Source organism: Lichenostomus cassidix, chromosome 2, assembly GCF_008360975.1.
Source record: "Lichenostomus cassidix isolate B80296 chromosome 2, HeHo_3.0, whole genome shotgun sequence".
NCBI lineage: Eukaryota > Metazoa > Chordata > Aves > Passeriformes > Meliphagidae > Lichenostomus > Lichenostomus cassidix.
The window spans coordinates 117433798-117448417 of record NC_139482.1 but is presented as its reverse complement, the minus strand read 5'-3'; the positions used below and the strand labels follow the sequence as shown (position 1 = coordinate 117448417).

Below are 14620 nucleotides of genomic sequence, written 5' to 3'. Positions count from 1 at the left end.
TGACAGTGACTGCAGGAAAATCCTTATCAACTGTCACAGAGACTCCCTAATCACCCCAACACTCTCCAGGTTTTTCTTGGATTTTTATGGAGCAAAAAGGTTTGGTTTTGATACAATATTCAAGCAGAGTGCCAGACCCAAGAAGAAAGTCCATTGAAGGAAAATAAGAACACAGTGCTACATGTTTCAAAGAATAATGGCAGTACTACTATCTTTGACACACTGAATCTGACATTTGTGCTTTTCATTGCAGATGTTCAGGTGCCTTCCCCTTCAGAAATGAGAACACCTTGAATAATCCTTAAGCTTTTAGTGAAACAATTTTCCTAAGCAGGACTTAAAATATATGACATGCTGATACTGGTTTTAATGCTTAAAAGATGCAGTGGAAGATGGATTACCTAATGAATACATAACCCACTATGTCTTCCTTGTACCTCACTAATGTTACATAAATTATTTGACCTAGTATCAAATTTCATCAGCACATTAAAGCAAAACAATCTAAGAAAGCAAGGATGGACTATCTGTGAAGATTCAGTCATCACATATTCATAGAGTAGCTTCTATCAGATTTCACAAAAAATCCCAACCACTAAGATCACAGATCTGCTATTCAATTACAATATTCACTGGCATACAGAAAAGGTGACAGATTACACAATTATTAACATAATTTGTTGTAATGGAACACTGCAAAAAGTAAAAGCTAACTTCAGAAAAACAATCACCTTGCAGTGATTAAAAGAAAAACAACACAGAAATTACTACAAAATTAAATGCTTTTGCACTAAATCATGAATTAAAGGCTTTTCCTCTTGCTGAATTCATTGTTCCTTTAAGGGTGAGGTGGAGGAGAACAGCACAAAACAAACTTCAGTCTCTATTTATTGTTTTTATTGTAGATCTGTGTTTAATAAGCTTGTTATTGAACACATTTTCAACAGCACCAATCACTATCAGACCTGGTTTAAGTCAGTTTAATGGATCAGGCAAGCTAAGTGCCATATTAAAGAACATTGATTCTGCTACAGTCACATTCAAGCATAAACCGATTTCAAAAGCTCACAAAAATTTAAGGAGGCAGGTGGATTTGAGGTTTGATGCCTTCTTTTTTAGCACACAATTTTGTGCTGTCCATAACAAAAAAAGCACCATTTTACCTTTGAAGAACAAATATAGTATGTTTTGAGACAAAAATATTTGGTAATTGGACATACTGACAACCAGAGGAGGAGATTGGCTTAAATAAAGCAGTATCCTTTCCTAATGTAGCAAAACAGATTAGTTTTCAATAATTTGTTATATTAAAGTGGTTTTTTATTATTTCCCAAAGAACAGTACCACGAACACAAACCTCATAGTATTTGTTCTGGTGGAAAAGTATCCTCCCGTAAAGACTTTGTTATTAATTTTTTTCCACCAATCAAAAGAAGTATATATAAAATGCTCCTTTTTAATTTAAAAAGGAAAGGAAGCACATATTTCAGGTTGACATGACATTAAATAGTTCATTCGTTGTGAAAAAAGAAAATCTCACTGCACGCTGTGAACTGCAGCGATATTCTGTTAGAGTTACTTTTTTCCTGTGGGAAATAGGCAATTTCACAGGCTGTACAAATAGGCTAATTAAACAAAGTGTATGTATTAAAGACATTTACTCACCACTAAAGCCAAGCACAGAGCTTTACCATTTCACTAGTTTAAGCAACACAGAAAGCTGCGTGGATTTAGTTTAAACTGATTACAGCTTTCGACTGAAAGAAGGCACCAGTTTGCCCTGCAATGAGCTCACACACAAAGTGCTGTTCTCCAGATTTACCTGGAGCTGACTCTGTCCTAACACCACCTCCCATTCACCACTGGTGGTGGTGAACACACCTGCAGTTCTTCTGTTGGAGCACTTTAGGTACAAGCTTATTCATCCTTTCCTTTAGGTGGCTCAGCTTGGTTAACCCAAACCCTCTCAGTCAGCTAATTAAGCCACTTGGTTAATGTGCTTTAAACAAGTTCTGAAGCACACATGAACTGCTCTACCAAAAAAAAAAAAAAGGACGCAGGCAGTGACTGACTGCAAGCAACACAACAGCAAGGGGCAGCAGGGCCCTCAACCAGAACAGCCACTGGCAAAACAAACATCTGCCCTACAGCAACAGTTCATGATGGGACCTGCACCCCTAGAATTAAGATCAGTTCATTGCCTGCAGATTGATTTGTAGGTTGGTTTTCAGAAAATAAAAACACTTTTATACTGTTCAGTCTGTAGATTTTTCCTGAATGGATGGTCATGTAGCTTATTTTTTTACACTGGAGAGTTCTGAACAGGTAAAATACATTTTCTGGTCAAATGCTTAATTTGGAATTTTGTATTTAATATGTCTTTTTATCTCGTATCTTTTCAACAGTCCTTATAAAACAGAAAAGAAACTACTTACTGGTTGCATAGCTCTGGCTGTCTAACTAAATTTTGAATGAATTCATTCAGTCCTGCTCTTCTCTGTTTAATAAAATCTGAAAAAAACAGATTTATTAGAATCATCAGTCAGCTTGTGAAAAAGACTTATTTTCTTATTCAGGTTTTCTAGGATTTAAAATAGCAGTTAAAAGGAGACTGGCCCATGACTGATTTAAAACAGGATTGGTTCTACATATAAAAATCGCAAGCTTAAAACATTGAATGGAGCTGAGAGAACAAATTCCAGTTTCTCTGTAACACTACTTAAAAAGGTAGAAAGCCAGGTGGATTAGAAGTGCCAGCTTGTGCTTCAAGAGCAGTGTGTAACCACAGCAGGCTAACCGGTGCAGCCTTCGTTATACAGGTGAGCCCTTCAAGACCTGATTCCACAAAACCAAAAAATCCAAGAACCTACAGGCAAAATCTGCCATCAGTTGCACAAATCAAGTTTTTACATGAACAGTCCCACCAAGCAGCAGATTTCCATAATATATGCGTGGCAGTGGGAAAATTGCACAATTCATCCTGCCAGCAGGCACTCAGATACAGCCATCAAAGATAACAAAATAAAATACTTTCCTTCAGATTTTGGACATCATGTCCAATATTAAAAAAGATAATGCTCAGAATCCCTTCTCTTATCTAAAGCTTAACACATGTAACTGTTCTGTAGCAATATGGAAAGATATACAGAGGATTTAGAATAGAAAGAGAGTTCTAACATAAAGTGTTAAACCGAATAATGTCATCTTACATTACACATATCAACAATAATGTGTATGGAAAAAGAATATTTAACTTGTGTATTAACTTATAAGGCATTCCAATGACTGTCATATGCAGATCGCTGACAATTATTAATACTTTAAGTTTTAATTAACAGCTGTATTAAGAAAAATGTCCATATTGTTTGAGGCATATAATCCCTAAACCCTTCCTAGGGTATTTAATAACCCAAATTACCAACATCTAACTGGAACATAACTGGAAGGTAAATTTCCATACAGATATTGTATTATATTATATTACATTATAGGAGTCACCAACATCAGCAGTTTCAGTGGCAGATGTATGTACAGTGTCATCAGATAGCCTACAGAGCTATCCATGCTGGTGAAGATAAAACGCCTGTGACATCTGAAATTTTCAGATTCTGTATTCTGACTGGTTTCTGTTCCATTTTCTCAAGTTAAAACAAGATTAATTTTGAAACAACCTAAGTGCCAACAAAAATTGAGCATTTAAATGGCAATTTTAATGACAGTATTTTTGGTAGATTTTGGGTGAAGGGATGTAAAGGTCTCACTCTGCTGCATTTCAATGCAGTAGTACAATGCTGCATACCCATGGATGGATTAAAGAAGTAAAATACCTTTTCAATATTTGTCAAATATGCAACTTGTTTCAGGAGCCAGCAGAAACATTACTTCAAAGCTTCAATAAATCAGTGTTAAGAAAAAGAATTATTTACATAAGCATCATGGCTCCATCTCCTCCCTGCCTCCCAGCAAGAAACATCTTGAGAACTATTTAGTTTCTCATGCTTCAAGGACTTCACCGTAGTTCACGGAAATTTAGAACAAGTTTGAGGACTTTGTTTCACATATATAATTTTAATGAAGTTTTAGTTGAGGTTTTTTCCCCATTAAAACTCCAGTTTCCTAAATTTGGCTCCAAGAAATGCACCTGCATATTTGCCTGTACAGCAAACCAGACTGTATGGCATTCTCTGGTCTTCAGCCAGCTCTGAGAATCCCAAGGTCAGAGAAAGGGAACCAGAACTAAACAAAAAGTCCCTGTAGACAAAATACATGTGGAACTTTTGGCAATCATTTACATCTTTATCAGAAGAGAACATCAGAGCTTGGATACTTGTGTTTGATTGTTTTAATAAAGAATAAAACAGAATTTAGTATCAGGATCCAGATGATTAACTGTAACTGCCAAAAACTAGGTTTGTTTGTAAGAACTTTTAAAAAACCCAAACCTACACATCCTAAGAGTTCAACAGCTTTGGATCCATTTGTTCCTCAGCAAAGGAGAAATTGAAAGGATTGAAACAGGTGCAGGAGGAGATGAAACTACAAACAGTCTGATCACATCAGCAAGCCAGGGGGGAGGGTGGGAGGTTTCCAAAGATCATCAGGGAAACCCTGAAGTACAAATGGCTTGAATGAATAGTATAAACACACAGAGCAATGGCCTGACCTTCCCATTTGCCATTTTAGTTATTCACCCATGGTGCCACCCAGGTTAATTCAACACACTTTGCAAGTGATTTTTATTAGTATTTTGCTGCGTACAGAGCAAGTTAAATGGGGACCTATCACTGGTAACTGGAGCACAACATGTTCACATCGGACAGGCTTCCTGCTGTTGTTCCACTTGCAGAAGTTCATTTTCACCTAAACTGTACAAGGAAGCACGTTTACGTACAGAGAGTTCAAAAGTCCTCAAAGATAAATCCTTGAGTTATTTAATGTTTTAAAGGTGGTGGTGGGGGAAGTCACACAAAGAAAGTTTAAAACTGACTACGCATAACGCTTAGGAAGAGTCTGGGGTTTGGCTTTTGCTTTTATAGGAGAGAGATCACACCTGACAGTTCAGAATCTCTCACAAGCCTGATTATGGGAGGGTTGGGAGGAGCTATAGCCCTCAGTGCAAGAGAGGCACTGGGCGACCAAGCAATGCTTTGTTCACTATCACAAGGTAAAACACCTACCCACGCTAGTTCCTGCTCTTGACTGAAGCATGACTAAACTTTGGTTTAGTCACTGTTTTGAGGACCGCTGAAAAACTCATCTAAGATAGCTTCTTGTAGGCTGGAATAGATCAATTTTTATATAAAGAAACTGACAAAACGAATAACAAGATGATGACATACCAGGATCAAAATTATCTCCAAATATTCTTTTAGCTGGAATCTTCAGGTTCATGGTGGGAAATTGCTTCTTTAGCTGAAAACAAAACACACAAAATTGGATTGTGCTTAGACATTAAAGTACCTGCAATAATTTCATTTTGTTTGTTTTCTGATGAACAGTTTGAACACCTGATTATTAGTAATTCTGCTTCACTATGACATCTCCTCTACTCATACACATGGGGGAAAAAAACATACTCAGAACAATCTGTACTCAGCTTGTTTGTAATAAACATACCCTTTTGAATTCAAAGGCCATCTCATCTTCATCTTATGGACTACTAGAGCAATAGTGCCCAAATTATTTGCCCCAGGTTAAAAAAACAAGTTTCAGAGTTGTTTTTATTTTCCCTTTTTTTTTCCTTTCTCCATAATTTTTTCCTCTCTTTGGGTTTGTTTTTTCTTACTTGCCTGCACAGGGCTGTATGCATGAGGTTTTAGGACGGGCTGGGGATAGAGGCACCTGGGTTTTGTCCAAATGATGTTCTTAAAGCTTTAGAAATCACAGGTGGTCTACCCCTACATCAAAATTGCAAACAGATGAACAGTCTATTTTATGATCCTGCATTTGATAATTCAATTATTACACTTGATAACCTGACCAGAAGATTGTATACACCAACACTGAATTATATATTAAAAAAACCCCAAACGTGACACTAGTAAAGCCTCAACTACATTTACTTCAGCTTCAAGTGCTCCAGAAGAGCAATCTTACTCTCATCCTCTTTAAGAGTAGTTTTCTAATACAGTAGCTGACAATTCCTCTCTTAGCAACACTAATATATCTTTCAGTGAGCAGCAAAAATTCTTTTTTGTGTACTATACTGTACAAACTACACTGAATAGAAACTGGACTAAATGCCCTCCTGGTTAGGTGTCCCCAGGACTTCACCTCTGCCCATGTTAGACAGACCAGTGCTTAACAAACTTCAGCAGAGCAAGGCCAATCCAAATAACAAGAGAATGTGGCAAAGGAACAGGATCACCAACACTCCCTCTGAAAGGAGGATATTGTTTCCACATCCCTTACAGGTCTATCCCTGCAAGATGCAGGCAAAGCATAGCCTGGGGTATCCAGGGGCATTTCAGCTCAGACCTTGTAGAATAGCTCCAGGCTCACAGCCAGCACTTGGAGACCACTGCCACACACAAATCCATGCACAGTGAGGCACATGGCAGAAAGCATGACTACCTCCCAGAGAGACAATAGAAGGGAAGTGGAGACACAAATAAGCAACTGGTAGTATTTTAATATGGGGATAAGAGGAGAATTGTTTTCTCTTCTGTAAAAGCAAAAAATTATGGTCTCTGAACATGAAGAATTGGACAAACATATGGACACAGCACACATAACTCAGATTCATATCTGAGCAAGTGTTTTCCCAACTTGCCCACTGTGCAAAAAGGGCAAAATCCTCTTCTAGCAACAAACATAAGAAATCCATATTTAGCTGCTGAAGAGGTTTATTTTATTTGGAGCACTGACCACATAGTTTTGTGTGCAAAACCTGCTATGAAACTGCAGGTATGAATTGCTATGAATGACTTACTAGAAAATTTCTGTTAAGAAATAAGGATTTGTTCATTGTTTTCAGTACTTCAAAGAAAAACACTTATTTTCAGAGAAATATATTATCTAGATGTTTTATAGGGTTTTTTAATCATGAACAAATGCACATTTAAAATGTTTTGACAACCACTAAATTGTAAGTTTCATTAAGTTATGATCCCAAGTAACTATAAAAAAAAGTGACAAGTAAGTGGAGTTTGAGTCTGAAATTCAAACAAACCAAAGTTTAAAATACTCATTCCACCATTTTCTTTAATCAGGCTCCTATGAAATGTTAACTCAAATTCCTGAAGAGGGGATTAACTCAAACCACAACACTGCAAGCAAGTGTTACTCTGCTGTTCTGGTATAATTTCATAGCTTGCTTTTTGCTTACCGTATTGTAGAGTTTATCAAATTCTGCATACCGTCGGAGGACAAACCATTCATTTCTGCCAACAGAGACCAGCACTTTGTAAACCTGCAGGAACAAAGACAGTGTTATTGCCCACAAAGCTTAGTAAAACCTCCCAGGTTTAATCCTGTGGTAAAAGTAAGGGCACGTTGTTGAACTTACTGTGTAAATGCAATTATTGAACTATGTATTCCTTACAGCTAAGTCACATAGATATCAACACAAATGATTAAAAGAACAATTAAGAGAATCTGGTATCTGGTACTTTACAGAATTTTTTTAAAACACCAGGTAAGCAAACACCTACACCAAAATTGATTTAATGAAGTTTCATAAATTAGTTAATATCCAATAAGAACATCTGGCCCTCAGACAGTGGTCTATTAAAATTTACTATGAGATTATTTAACAACTTGATAATCCATAATAAAGACTAATATTAAAGAAGCAAAGCATTTAAAAATACTGAAGACTGCCTTCACCAAAACCTGAAGAGGAAGTACATATGGAAGGTACAAAAATAACTGTTCTTTGCAACACCTTGAACACAGAAGAATCCTGGCTGATGGCACAACTGTTCAGGGAGTAAAAAATGTTGCTGTGGCTGAAATACAGCCTATATAACATCATACACAGCACTGGGATGAAGGGAGGTAGAGCTGGAACCTGCTGCACACTTCCAGCCTTTTAAATGCCAGGTCACAGAGGACTTCAGCAACCCAGACAGATCATCAGTCCCTGGATTCATAAATCTGGTTGACAGCTGTGTATCCAGCAGGCTTCTCCGGTCTCTTAGGCAATTAGTTGTCATCACTTCTCTACCTTCTTGTACTTCCAGAAGAAGCTCAGCTATTCCTTCAGGGAAGAGGATGGGCAGCAAGAAAATGAGTGCAGAGTGCTGCTAATTCCCAATGCAGAAACCTGGACTCCCTTCTGCCCTACACCAGCACCTTGGCTCTTGCTCTTAACTCCTGCAGGGGAAGTGGCAGCCACCACCATCAGTTCCTCAGCCTGAGGGCTGCAGTCATGCTGTGTTTAACTGCTCACATAAGCTGTTCTCAGTCCCAGGCCCTGGGGAACACAGGAAGCTGGATGGAAGCATGCAGCAGAATGCTGATGAGACCTTCTAAGAAAACCCACTTTCCCTCATACTGCTAAACAAGTGTTAGCATAAAACCTACCCACAAAACTTCTACAGCCTCCCTAGACTGTAAATAGGGAAAGCCTCAGCTGCAAAAACTTATGCACTGTCCTCCTGAACTCAGTATCTTACACAGCAATCAAGTCCTGCAAACAGTGTTCAAACCCAAAACACCTCCACTCCCCGTGACTGCACCTCTGCCAGCACACTTGAGCAGAGGGCCCAGGTAGCTGGGCAGAAAGCACAGACTGCAGAGTGCACAGGCAAGCATAACTTAGGATAGGAGATGATATCCACCTCCTTGGCAACTGCAAAATTAAAACAGTTTTGTTCTCAGAGTAGCTGTAGAACAATGACACAATCAACATTTTTTACACAAGAGAGCATTAAAAACCTGTATGAGGTCATCCAGTTCACACCACCACCAAAGCTCTTGCACACCCCAACAAAGGAAAAGCTGCAAGTTCAACAGTTATGGAAGCACTGAGCGGTAAGAACGCATGCAATATCCACAAAGAATCTGGAAAAACCTAAAACCATTACGTATCTGGGCTGTATTACCACTCACAGCTAATATAATCTATAAAATTATTAGAGAGATGTCCAATGCTTATTTCTAGAATAGTGGGCAGGAGGAATCTAGACATACTTAGATAATAACCTTTTAAAGTCTAATTATCTCCAATTCAAATTTGGTCTTAGAAAACTCCTTAAATATAGATATATGATGCATCCACAACTCATAATATGTGGGTAAAACCCACAAAACTCTGAGAAAAATTAAAAGGAAGCAACAGAATCCCTAAAACATCACCATAAACTATCTTCCCACATACATACAGGACAAGATCCAGCTATTTCGGGCTTCAGTAAGATTTCTTCACAAAATAAGTCACTGAAATTAAAAGTCTTCAACTCTGTTGGGGTAGCTCATGCTCCTGGATTAAACACTTGACTTTTATTAAACAAAGAAAAATAAAAAGGTAAGCTGTTTTCCAATTTTGAGAAAGCAATCATTGAGAAAGTAAGGAAACTATTTATTGTCAACAAATAAAAAAAAAACCAACTCCAATTTCCACAGGGTTGGGGATTAATATTATACATCACAGGTCTGAGACAAAGTTTTCAGCTTTAATCAGACAGACAGCACCCTTGAAAGAGATTTTTTAATAAGCCTGTATACGATTGAGGTGTGAAGGGAGATGAGAACAGGTCAGAAGAGAAAATTAAGCCTCAGACATCAAACAGCATAGGGATAAAAGTGAGAAACCCAAAACAAAGCTATTTCTAGAAACAGACAAAAGAATGACCTAATATGCAGCAAGGACAGAATAGAAATTAATATAGGCTAGATATGGTCCAAAACAAGGAAATACTTTACTCTTTTTATCCAGAAAGTAAATGCTGAATCTTCAGTAAAATGCAGGACAGTGAACTAGTGTGGATTTACAGAGGCTGGTTGCCATGAATTAAGTGGAAAGCAAATTTTCTGGGTGCCAGAACACCCAGAAAATACAAACATGTAATTATTTGGAAAAAAAAAAGGTAGTAAATATATCAAAAGTACGCAGTATTTAACAAAACCAAATCAAGTATTCAATAAAAGGTCATGCAATGCACAGGAGGAATAAAAATTTCACTTCCAAAGACAAAACTGAAAAGCCCATTTAATTATCAGAATGACGACTGCTCAGAGACATGATTGTTTTTAAAAATGCTTTATCAGAATAAGTGTGAGGGGGAAAAGTAGAGCTAGCAAAATCTAAGTTGCACATACTTGTCTTGTTTCCATGCCAGCATTAAGTGAGCCACTGAAAGGTTTGAGCTGAAATTCATAGCTTCTATTCAGACCAGTAAGATTCTAGAAGCATCTCTGAAGCAGCAGTGATCCCTACTGTAAGCAACAGTAAGGTGAAGACTATACAGTCACCTGAAATCTTTCCTAGCCTTTATCACTCTGACCTTTCTTTTCACCCCAAGGTTCTTACTGCTCTTTATAAAAATGGTACTAGTGTGGCTATCAAAAAGAGACAGACCTACGACAAGCTTGGTAAGAACTGTTTCCCCCCCGCACGCCTTTCTCACTCCCTGTCAAAGCACTGATGGGATTTTGTCATTACACACAGCTACAGAAGAGGGGACACAGTAAAAGCACTGACACATGCTGGAATTCACAGCTTCTACCATGAAGTTTAGTATGACCCTCACTTCTGTTATCAAATCTTAAAATATATGCGATAACATTCAAAAGCTTGGTTGTGAAAAGCACTTCTTGTCAAGCTGCTAAGTACTTCCTGACACAGAGAGCAGAAGCCAGCAAGACAAAATGTACCTCTGCACTGTGTAAGCTGGGCTGGATTCCTTCCCCCCTCCTCCTTCAGCCCCCCATTTCTGATGTTTCCTACTCTTGCTCATACAGCTTTCTGAAGGGCACACCCAAAGAAATTGCCTTTACACTGCTCAGGTTGTCTCACTGACCTTTAGGTAAAATGACCTAGAAACCACAACATTAGTACATGCTCAGTGCACCACTGGCATATTTTAACAGCAGAACTGCCAACACTGAGGCAACAAAACCAACCTGTTTTGCTCAAGTTTAGACTTTCATGAAGGTTTTCCTGCTCACCTGAGCCTCACACGCATGCAGAATCTTAAAGAATTAGTAAAGTTCTCTTTTTGTTATTCCCTTTACCAGCACACTCCTTCCTCAATTACATCTTGACACACTTGTAGAATCAAACAGCACTGCTCTTCTCCGAGTAAGGCAGGGGAAAAGGAAAGGGAGACAATGTAACTCATAGTAAACCTTTGTTTTGTTGTGTTCTTCAGACAGCCACATAAGGGTGTTTGCATTCCTCATCTGTAGAGTGACTAATTCACTCAGTGAAAAAAAAATCTTAGAGGAAGTTGCACAAGAGCAATGAAACAGTTTGAGCTTTTTAAAGGAAGTATTTTGATCGTGTCGTTTAGGGTTATATAGAAGCAAAACAAAAATCCATACCACACGACTTTATTTTTCAGTATACAATGCAAAGAATTTCCCACACAATAGGAAGACTTCACAACCAGAAAGTCAAACTGGCAAAGGAAGAGGGAGAGGAATGACAAGGAGTGGAAATGGGAACAGGATAGGAAAAAACTCATAAGCATTAGAATCAGAAACAGGAAGGAAGACAGAAAAAAAGTTTTGAAAGAATTGGATAGTTTATATCTTTTTCATTTTAAACAAAAAAAAATACGATAGCATAATAGGATGTCTGTGAAAGAATGGCCATGAAAACAAACAAACAAAAAACCCACAGAGAACCAAATCCATACTTTACGCCTTTACAAAATAAATGTCTTCATGACAAATCATGCAGAATGCCAAAAATGGTACCAAAATGTTTTCTCTATCCTGTGTTTGGATATTTAGATATTTTATACAAGCAAATGCAGCTATTTCAGGGTAAAAAAAGGCAGAAATTTGTAAAAGCAAGCTCTTTTTGCAGAAAGCAACACAGGTAAACATAAAAATATTCACAACTTTTCACACTGGACTACGGCCAGTACTCACAAGAGCAAGGAAACTGATTTCCATAAACCTATTGAAAATCATATGAAGCTTAGCAGCAGAAGAAAAGAAAGCAGCACTGCTAGGCACCAATAGCCTATGCATTTGCCCACAGTACTTACTCTCTTACATACTTACAGTAAATCTCTTTTTCTTCTCTCTGTGTTCATCAGAGCTAGGAATGCTAACGCTTGGGCAGCTCTCTTTGAGATCCATTGTGTATTTCTTGAGACAAATTCGTTACAGGACCCTGCTTCGGGTGTTGCAGTCAGGAGGTATCATCAACGGTACTGATCCAAGACACACAGTTCTTCTTGAGAAAATGTGAATTCCATCATGTAATCCTAAAGTGAACATAGAAGGAAAATTAAGTACAAGAACTCTTAACTCCCAGTGCTAAAAACCTGTGTGACAAGAACTTTTCCTGGCAGGAAATGCACTTCAATATTCACATATAAAGCCGTAATCATGCCTATTTTGTAAACTTTCATGCTTGTAGTCCTTTGTTGTTTTACTGAAATCACTCATATTCTCCAAGGACAGAAGTGCATGCAAAAATCACTGAGTTGTGTAGACATACTGGAAACAGATTTGGGCCCATTACAGACAGTACTTTGAAGGAACAAAGGGCAGGAAGAAATAAGTGAAGGTGATAACCTGGTATCAGACATCTGAGAAGTGCCACCAACTTGTACATTCAGAACGACCTATTTCAATACTAAAGGTTTTCAACTGCAAGAGTCTGTATCAGAGGGCACTTCAGATTTGTCAGAACATGCTGAGTGCATTTAAATGTCACATCAGAGATTAAAGATGACATGAGAAAAACTAATTTTTCATGTGAATTTTAGAGAGGGACACAGGCAGCATCATGTGTCTGTCTGAATATTTACTTTTCTGCCCCTCTTTCCCCATACCAGGCATACTTTGTGTTCAGCAGAACACAGGGTGTAAGGTCACACTTTGCCTTCAGTGAAACACTTCAGTTTTCTTGCAGAACGGGAGAAGGGCACAACTCAAGAGACTCAGACTAATGCCATCAAAAAGGCAGAAAGCTTAGTATTAACCAGACGCCTCTTCCTGTACTCATGGAGTGACAGTATTCTCCACACCTGCCCTGACCACAAGCATACTGTTTACTGCATCCCACTGTTAACAAAAGGAACTTCAGTGTCTAGGAGCAGACGAAATTAATGCTGCATAGGTACAACCTTCTGGGCCTGTGCAGCACAGCCACCTGAAGTGCTCTACACTGAATGCAACACAGCTTTTAGACCAAGATGTGTCTGATCAACTTATAAACGTGAGAGAAGTGTTTTAGAAAGAAGGGGGAGCTTACTTCTCTTCCAAATAACTAGAGGAAAAAGGAGCGCCCAGCTCAACGTTAACTCCCTATTTTCTTAAAACAGGGAAGTATAAAAGTGAACTCTGTATTTTGTATTATAAATTTCCAAAACGCACAAACTAATCTAATGCAATCCTGCTATTAGAGAGACACCCATATTTATGTTGGCCCAAAGGCCAAAGCTCCTGGAATTCAGTGAAAAGACTTGTTCTTGATACCCAACTGGCCTCAGTCAGTCAACTGACTATTTTTCTTGCTCTCAAAAGCAAGATCATCAAACCTCATGTTATTTCTCCCGTTGCCATTTAAAATTTAGTTAATTTTCAAAGATCTATCTCATGACTTTAACAAAAAGGAACGTTTAAGACCCCTGTAATCACAGCTAAGTGATAGACTATCCATACTGCACCACATACAGAAAATTATTTTTAGCTACAACTGCATTTACCTTAATTTGATTGTTCCCTGCTCCACCAATTATGTAATTACAGTGTTGAGCAGGGTTAAGCTTCTCCCCCACCTTTATTTGACTAGAACACAGTTCATCCAGCCAGTTACACATACAACGAGTTTCAAATTGGTTTCTCTTTTCCTTTGGAAAGCTAATGTTAAAAGCTTTATTACAAGGCACACCTTCCACAATTTTATAAAGCATGAGATTAAGAGTGTTCTTCTCCCATTGCCACATACCAAAATTTAGATGTAAAGGTTGACTAAGCTCTTCTCCATCACAAGAGGTCCACTAAAACAGTCAATGGGCACTACTTCCAGTAAGTGTTTCACTAAGCTTAGACTTTACTAAGCACTGGTGTCAATCGTTAGCCACTTCAGGTCCAGTGTCAGGAACTGAGCATTAAGTCCCTGTGTTTTATCTGTCTTCCTGCTCATCACAGAAAAACAAGTAAAGCTTTAAAATGGATTAGGTGTTCCCTGATTGGTATCACTCACTGTCCTTCTCCTCTTGTCAACCAACATTCATTACAAAGCTTCCCAACATGCCTGCACTCATTTTCACAATACAGGCTGTATTTCTCTCATCCCTTCAGTTTCTTATTTTTAGTGTCAGAGTTTTAAATGCCAGTACAGGAGCCATATGGATTAAAAGCTGCAGTCGTGGAAGACTGAGCTTTATTTCAGATCTGAAGTTGAAAGATCTCTGAAAAACAAAAGGAGGAAGTGTCAACCAGATTAATTCAGGAAGAGTTTATTCCTCTTACTGGGGAGAAGAAGAATAAA

General features: G+C 38.2%; 1 protein-coding gene across 2 annotated transcripts in view; it reads right to left on the bottom strand.

Annotated features, from left to right (window-relative positions):
• Positions 1–14620, bottom strand: part of SGK3 (serum/glucocorticoid regulated kinase family member 3) — a 33408-nt gene that overhangs the window by 13640 nt on the left and 5148 nt on the right. For both annotated transcript variants that reach the window (XM_085052957.1, XM_085052958.1), the window contains exons 2-5: positions 12178–12383; positions 7328–7411; positions 5340–5412; positions 2436–2511 (exon numbers count right to left, since the gene is read on the bottom strand). In XM_085052957.1, coding sequence (XP_084909083.1) covers positions 2436–2511; positions 5340–5412; positions 7328–7411; positions 12178–12255 — 311 coding nt within the window. In that variant the 5' untranslated portion in view covers positions 12256–12383. The remainder of the gene's footprint in view (positions 1–2435; positions 2512–5339; positions 5413–7327; positions 7412–12177; positions 12384–14620) is intronic.